The following is an 8669-nucleotide window of genomic DNA, read 5'->3' as shown; positions in this document are numbered from 1 at the left end:
CCTTATTCCGTCTTTGCATATTACAGAGTTAGCTCCCTTGCGGGTAGGTATCCATTGTGACGTCATTATTTTATGGGCGCAATTTACGTCGTTTTCTCCGAAAAGCATGACGTTACGCTCGCAAACATATTACGTCACAATCAATACCTACTCGCAAGGGCAGATAACTCTGTAATAGACAAATACAGAATATTCAGCGTAGTTGAAATGTGTTGTTTTAATCCATACTTTCTACTTCTGTTAAGATAATGTAATCTTACAACAACTGGAGCTATATCGTGAAAGAAAATGTCGTTGATTTTCATGCGTATAAGAATCTTACATCAGTCATTCGTCTACCTAGATACGATTTTCGAGAGGAACAGACCTATAATAAGGTAGTCATCGGAAAAATTAATTGTGGATTTTGTGCTGAGGTATTCAATTCAAAAGAGACGAACGGCCTTCTTACTGTATTACAATAGAGTAACATTGAGTACATATGAGTATTATCTTATCAATATAAAAACACAGCGGGTGAATGAAAGGGAAGGCCAAATAAGTACACATCTTGAAAGCAAATATTGGATGTGTGATAAAGTGTTTGAAATATTATATAGGGATCACTTTGATTACCAGCAAGACAATTCATCTTGTCACCAGAACATGATTTTCCATTGCTTGGTCCCAAGAACAGCTCAAATAAAGATAAATAGTCTTTTTCACATCTTATGGATATATCCTGACCAGAAGAGTCTCTGTTCTCTCTGTCATATACAGTGTATAAGGCATGCAATATTTCTATACATCCTGTTTCAAGATAAAATAGTTTAATTAGCAACTGTCATCAAGTTGACTTAAATGTACAATTATGGAAGGATAAAGATTTAAATCGTTAAAGATGCTCCACCGCTGACAAATGGTATTTTTTCACTATTAAAAACAGAAGTAGACGATTTAGTACTTAGTTACAAAAGTTACTTATTATACACCAATACCACCATTGGAAAGTTTGAGCTTCTAATTTCACTTCATGTTAAAATTACAAAATATAATTAATTGCATCCCGAAATAAAATCGTGGAACTTATCTTATATGGAATGAAGTACTGATTGCGCATGCACCAAACGCAAAATAAATTATTTTATATTATCTTTTGTGTTTATACAGATTAAACACCAATTATTGTTCTAGGGTGAATGTCATTTATGCTCTGTGGGCGATGGAGCATCTTTAGATATTTTGGTACTCATGGGGTTGAAGCTTTAATAACAGAATTTCTTTCATTTGTTTATTATCCAATGCACTATTCGGCTATGTAATAAAAGGTATTTAACTTTGGAAAACTGAAAAATAAATGAACTAAAATCATGGTTTGCTTTGTAAAACCGTTATCCACTAGCTATGCTTACCATACCTTTACAGAGTCCCTTTATCTGTGTTTCATGCTTTGCCTCCCCTTCTCCTTGGTCTTCCACTTTTTTTTTTGAGTTAGATCAACAAAGACGTGAATTTGGTCGTGTTTTAGTCTTTGTGTAATTTTGTTTTAATAATAATATGCCCTTAGGTATTTTTATGCCAAAGGGTCATCATGACTTGAAGATCAAAAACTGTTTGTTTGAATGATAGACATCAGAGGATATTTAGAAATAATTCTTTTCTCATTTAGGTCATCGTTTTTCAGGTGTTCCCCAAGGATCTTTCCTTGGTCTTCTTTTCTTTTATTAATAGTAATGACATTGCAGGCATTCTCAAATTAGCTCAGTACTCATCTCTTTTCAGAACACCATTTTTACGTCTTGAAATTTAAGTTTTGGTTAGAAATCTGAGGTAGTATTCTGTTTTTTATAAGAGTGGCAATGGCAAAATCAGGCTTGGATTTTAGGTTTTTGCCTATCGAGACAAAGGTGAGACGTCTGATTATGACATCATTATTGCCGGTGATGTCACACGAGTGTTATTACACACTTGTCTTACAATATTTATGACATCAGTAATGAAAACAAACAAATTTCTTTGACAATTGAAATATATTTTAATTAGGAATTTTCTTTTAAAAATCTATAAATAATTTATTTTGCCAGTTTTAGAATAGGGTTATGAATTATGAGATGGCTGTACCCTATATGAATCTGAAATGTTAGAGATAGCCAAACGAGAAGCAGTCCATATGCATCATAACTGGCTTTCAATCAAGAGTCCAAGATTTGCTTTTGAATCATTATAAAAGAAGAAAACATACAAAACTTAACAGATTTCGATAAATAATGTTTTGAATGATGTTTGTTTCTAGCAATATAAACAAGAGGCCCCATGGGCCTTAACGGTCATCTGACTTTTACAAAGTCACAAAAAAAGGTAAATATAATCATTTCAGATTTTTGGAAACAAAACCTCGGTCCTTTATAAAATATGTTGTCCTTACCTAAAGTTCTCCCTTCTGAATCAATTAAAACCACTATAGTTTTCATTGAGATCGGAGACTGAAACCTTACATCTTGAATACCAAAATCTTTACAAAAATGTTTGCATGTTGTTCGGCATCAATTAAAACCCCTATAGACCAATTTTCATGATTAGGCCAGCGACCATTAAATACCAAAATCTTTACGAAAATGTTTGCATGTTGTTCGATTAAACCTTAAAAACAGGAAGTGGGCCAGCGGCCATTAAATACCAAAATTCTTTACTCGAAAATGTTTCAATTAAAACCCCCTATAGAATTTTCATTGAGATCGGAACCTTAAAACAGGAAGTGGGCCAGCGGCCATCTTGGAAACTACCAAAATCTTTACGACATGTTGTTCGGCATCACCCCTATAGACCAATTTTTTTATTGTCGGAGACTGAACATTTTTTTTGGGCCCCACACCCTTATTTCAACACCAAATATGGATAAAAATGTTGGACTTTAAAGCTAAAATTTAGTTGTTCTCAGCGCCTTCCCCAATGATGTTTCACAACAAAAATGGATGAAATCCATTAAAAGCTAAATCAAATGTGATTGTAAAATATGGATGTCTTCCCCATTTGGGGCCCCCATCATCAGCCCTAGGGGTTGGACCACGCTCATTTATATAATATATGATTGTCCGTTCCCAAATTTAAGGCATTTATATAAAGTATGATTGTCCTTCATCAATAATTTGTTTCCTTCACACCAAATATGGGATGGAAATCCACCCAAGGATGAAGGAGGCTCACCAGTAGGATTTTAAAATTAATGCTAATTACAACTCACACCAAATATGGATAAAAAAAAGAAATCCAATCCAGGATGAAGGAGGAGTAGGATTTTAAAGCAGAAAATTTGCACCTTTTTGGTGCCCCACCCCTCAGCCCCTAGGGGTCGGGAGCCAGGCTCCATTTATATAAAATATGATTTGACCTTCCCTAATGATGCTCAAAACCAAATATGGAATGAAATCCATCAAAAGGATGAAGTGAGGGAGTAGGCTTTTCGGTAATTCATGAACTTCCAACCCAAGGTCTCAGGCATGCCAAATTACCCCGAGGGTTGTGGTTTAGTTGTCACACTCTCAGAGGTAGGGAATGATTCTCTTTCTCCCATATACAAAAGAAAAATATATGATAATAGCTGAAAAAGAAGCATGTTTACTGCGACATGAATGTGGTTCCGTCGCGATCGACTGCACTTCAATTTTAATGACGTCATCAACAATGCAGGCCACTGTTAAATTCATGAAGTCATGACGTCATGTAATTGTTACTCCAGGTTCAAGAGTCTTAACATGCAGTCTGTGATACCCTTGGTGACAGAGACATTTCTCATAGCTGAAACTGGTGACAAATCAGTGCATGGTTGGAGAAACTGGTTATTTTTCCTCTGATTCCTCCGTATGTGGCCCCATCATCATCATGAACACCTATTCTTTGACATCGAATGAAGGACAGACAATGGACAATAGACAGTCTCAGATGTTCTTTAAAATATTTACCATATACTTATCAAATATTAACAATCTATTTATTAGCCATTGTCTTCAGCAGAGTCATTTTCATCTTTTTCTTCTTTTGTTGTTTCTCTGTTCTCTTCCCTAAACTCTTCTTCCTCGTCTTCTAATACATTGTATACATCGCTGCATGCTGAAATGAAAGAAATTAAAAGACTTCAAAAAATACAGGAAACTTTTGACAACATCACAACTAGAGATAATTACTATAGGACTGGATCAGCTCCATCAAAAAGAAATCCCATCCCAATTTACATCTATTTACTCAAATATACTTTTACAATGTAATTTATTTTATTAGATTTACAATACAAGGGATACCAGAGGGATCTTGGCGCCCACCAAAGAATAATCTATATCTGACAATGGAAAAGGGATCTTTGGTTTTTTCTGCTTTTCAAACAGTAACTACCACAATCCAACATGGCAGGCCAGCCTGTAGACTGTCTTGTTCATGGATCAGTCCCAAAACGCCATATATACAAATAAGATCTATATGGAGCCTATACATATGAAATTTGAGAAAGATCCCTACAGTTCTTTCTGAAAAATAGCGGTAAAGACTTCAACTATCAAAATCTAGGATGACTGCCTGTCAGCCATTTTGTTTACCTACTTTTTTTGTACATATGAAATTTGAAACAGATCCTTTCACAAGTTTTGAGAAATAGCGGTAACAAACTTCAACTATCAAGATCCTAGATGGCGGCCTGTCAGCCACCTTGTCGACCAACCAATTGCAAAAAAGCAATATGCACAACTACATATGTAGGGTCCTAGGAACCTACATATGATATTTGGGGCATATTTTATTTCCAGTACTTTCTAAGAAAGAGTGGCAACAAACTTCAACTATCAAGATTCTAGATGGAAGCCTGTCAGCCATCTTGTTGACATTCAGTTCCAAAATGCAATATGCACAACTAAGGCCTTAGGGGAACCTACATATGAAATTTGAGAAAGATCACTGCAGTGCTTTCCAAGAAGTAACAGTAACAAATTTCAATTATAAAAATTCCAAGATGGCAGCCTGTCCGTCTGCCACCTGGTTGACAAATTTGGTCCCAAAATACACAACTAGGGCCCTTGCCTAAAGGGAACCTACATATGAAATTTAGGGCCTATCCTTTCAGCACTTTCTGAGAAATAGCAGTAACAAACTAACTATCAAAATCCAAGCAATATGCAGTACCTGTCGGTTATCTTGTTGACAGATCAGTCCCAAAATGCAATATGAATGTTTTGTGTCCAAGGGGAATCTTCAAATGAAATTTGGGACAGATCCCTTTTGTACTATTTGAAAAGATAGTAGTAACAAGAATTGTTAACAGATAGATGGACAGATGGACGGACGGACCACGGACGAAAGGCGATTTGATTTCGATTTTAATCCCTGGGATATGATTGTGTGATTTTTTGCCCAACACCTGATGATGGTAACACTGAATTTATAGAATTAAAACTTAAACAAGTTAAATGATATTACCTGAAAAGGCTTCTGGATATAATTTGCCCAGCCTTTGTTTTAAAATTCTGAAAATAAAACAAACAAAAGGTAGTTCCGAAAATGCAATATCCACAAATAGGGCCCCATGGAACCCTACATATGAAATTTAAGACAGATCCTGTCAGTACTTCCTGAGAAATAGCGGTAAGAATCTTTCGGTCAGGTGACCTTATAAATGTTTTTCAAACACAATAAAATATATTTAAATAAATTAAATGGAAATAAAATTTTTACGAAAGTGGATATTACAAGCAGATCATGTCCATGAACTTGTAAGTGGTGAACTGATGACAAGCTACATACCTGATCCTTCTGAAGACTGCATCAAGATCCTTCTTCATTTCATACAATAAGAGTGTGTGTGCTCTGAACGCCTGGCTAGTAGCATCAAACCGTGTAGAGGACAAGATATTAAAGTTGATTAGCATTTCATTTGTTTTCTCATATCGGGAAAGCCTGAAACAGAAGCAACCATCATCTGACAAGAAATCCAAATTATACCTATTTGCCCTGCCCTCTGGCCCCAGGATGTCAGTCCAACTATATGTACAAATTTGAATCTACAATCCAAGAGAATTCTACATATAAAATATGAGTTATATCCATTCGAATCACCTAAAAAGGTAATAGCACTTGGTTGGAACAACATCAGAATAAATCATTTCAGGCAAATTTTAGCTCAATCTGTGTTTTGCCATGTCACTATTCCTTGGCGTCATCGTAATGTTGCTGCGTTTTTTTATATTTACTATTCAATGTTTCTCATCATAATATTGTACTGGGCGTTGTCCATTCCTCGACAACAATATTATAAGTGAAACAAAGATGACATCAATGCCGTATAACGGTACACTCTGTTTGTATAGGTGGCATTGAAGTTGGTTGTCGCTCTCTTTGTAGTCTTCAAAGGATGCCTATCAACAGGCCTATGATTTGTAAGATTTTTTTCTCTTGAACTGCCTTCAGTCTTCCTATGAGATGGTCCAGGGGTAGATATAATGACAGTGATAGTAACCCCTGGAGTATCGAGGATGGGAGTCATATATAACATTACAGTAAACTAGTTTTGGAAACCTGAAGAGCCCAGAGGGCCTGTATCGCTCACTTTTTTGTAATGCCAAGTTATGTTCTGAAAACAGGATCACTGTTTATTTTCTAAAGGATCCGAAATAATTGACTCTACATATATTCCCCCTATTGGGTCCCACTCTTTTTGCTCCAGGGGGTCAGATCCAAGATTTATACAAACTCTGTTCCCCTTCCCCAAGGATATTTCTGACGAAATTTGGTTAAAATCCATACAGAACTCTACTGAATGTCTAAGTAGTAGTAATTTACAGGAAATGTTGACTGACGAAGAATGCTGCGCCATTGCATACACTCACCGGCCGTTCGAACCAGGTGAGCTAAAAATGTTTAACAACATTCGTTTTCATTGAATTGTCCCATGTACCCTACCAGTGGTCGTAAAGGAACAGTAGTCGTGATTTGGGAAAAATAATTTGCATCTCATGAAACATATTAGTTCCACATAAAAAATAATTTGTATCTCATGAAACATATTATTTCGACATAAACAAAACAACGCCATCATGAAGTATTCGTTAAAAGTTCCAGGCATTCGGAAATCTTGACGCACAGTACAGTAGATTAATTATGCACACAATAACGACTACTGTTCTGTCACGACTACAGTACAGTATAGGCCTACTGGTTGGGTCTAACTAGGCCTAAGTTATATTAGGCTACTGCAGATAAACAAACGACTGACAAAAACAACTACCAAATGGAGTACATATGAACCTATACATACATGTCTCTCTGTAGTTCGACCATGGCTGCTACGTCAGTACCCTTGATTTGACCCATTAATGCTTCGGTAAACGCAACAGAGGACGGACAGTCCTCTTCGCTAGAGATTTGCGATACACCTTCACTTTCAGTTTCCATTTTTCATTTCAAGCGTTTCGGTGATCCTGATTATACGGTGGGCTAAATGGTGTATCCCGAGCCGCGCCCGGGTCCGAGTTTGAAGCTTGACGTTCTGTCAAGAATATAATATCAATAATGAATATATAACAAAAAAAAAGATATGTAGCGGGATTGTATTGAGTCGATCATTAATTGGTGACCAGGTAACTCAGTACATTCTCTCATCTCCTGTTACAAACAATGTGCCCTTAAAGGCCCACTACCTTTCCGAAACGGCTTTTAATTTTTGAAATGGGAATGTAAAACAAGATCGATAATTTTGTAGAGTCTTATAAATTATTAAATTACCGTTAATACTACATTAATCATTATCTTGTGAACGATTTGATTAAAATAAATAAAATGTTTATTTTCATAACGCGGGTCGTCTTGTGTTTCCCGCCGTCGTCCTAAATACTGCGCGGTAGTTGACTATCACTGCGCCAGACGGCAAAACAGCGAATTGACTCTCCACTGTTTTCATATGTATACGCAGGAAATCTTGCATATGTTTGGTGTCGTAACCTTATTTTAGGTCATCGATATGCATTTTCTGAAGTTGTTAATGTCTTTTAAGAAACCTTTATATTTTGCTTAGGAAAGGTAATGGGCCTTTAAGTACTGTATAAATACTTACAATTGTACAATGTACATTTGTACATGTACGATTACTGAAATCACCTTTTAAATGGTAGACCGCAATTTGGTTTCCTTGTTTGAGCCAACCTCGATACTCCACTTTAACTACGATCTCTACACCCCTGGACTATCTCATAGTAAAACTGAAGGCAACAGAACAGAACAGGTAATTTACAGTTGTATAACGGGTACTGTGATTGACTTTATTTTACTAGACCGTTTTCGATTATTAATAAAAGACGGACCTGGTGATTTTATATTGTTTTCAGACGAGCCTTGGCAAAGCCCTAACAGGCCTGTATCAAAAACTGCAGGTCCGTCAGGATTTATACTTGAAATAATATTAATGACTTTAACCAACGGTCGAACCGGTTGTTCCGAATAAACGAAAACGGCCCTATATACATATCTTGGATGGTACTGATACGTCATGGTCCCGTCGTTAGGTGAATCCTCCTTCCTTGGTTGTTTCGGCGCTGTTCACTGTGCAAGCTCCGGAGGTGCGCTGACTGAGGTGATCAGGTCCCAGCCCGGAACCACTCAGCTGTCCGCTAGTATATTGCAACACTGTTGTTCTGATAGTTAATGTTTATACACAA

General features: G+C 36.5%; 1 protein-coding gene across 1 annotated transcript; it reads right to left on the bottom strand.

Moving 5' to 3' along the window:
- Window positions 1-3540: 3540 nt before the first annotated feature.
- Window positions 3541-7442, bottom strand: LOC138333838 (kxDL motif-containing protein 1-like). Its single transcript, XM_069282461.1, has 4 exons — window positions 7274-7442; window positions 5764-5916; window positions 5440-5486; window positions 3541-4086 (listed from the first exon to the last, which is right to left on the bottom strand). Exons 1-4 carry the CDS (start codon window positions 7408-7410, stop codon window positions 3971-3973), a joined length of 453 nt encoding a protein of 150 aa, XP_069138562.1. The 5' UTR covers window positions 7411-7442; the 3' UTR covers window positions 3541-3970.
- Between the last annotated feature and the right edge of the window lie 1227 nt (window positions 7443-8669).

This window comes from Argopecten irradians, chromosome 10 (genome assembly GCF_041381155.1).
Source record: "Argopecten irradians isolate NY chromosome 10, Ai_NY, whole genome shotgun sequence".
NCBI lineage: Eukaryota > Metazoa > Mollusca > Bivalvia > Pectinida > Pectinidae > Argopecten > Argopecten irradians.
Note: the sequence above shows the minus strand (reverse complement) of the source record. Positions and strands in the feature narration are given on the sequence as shown.

Coding starts and splice junctions, on each gene's coding strand:
- LOC138333838 (XM_069282461.1), bottom strand. CDS start 7,410: ATGGAAACTGAAAGTGAAGGTGTATCGCAAATCTCTAGCGAAGAGGAC. Junction 5,917..7,273: donor GTCGAACTACAGAGAGACAT/GTATGTATAGGT, acceptor CTTCTGTTTCAG/GCTTTCCCGATATGAGAAAA. Junction 5,487..5,763: donor GCAGTCTTCAGAAGGATCAG/GTATGTAGCTTG, acceptor TTTTATTTTCAG/AATTTTAAAACAAAGGCTGG.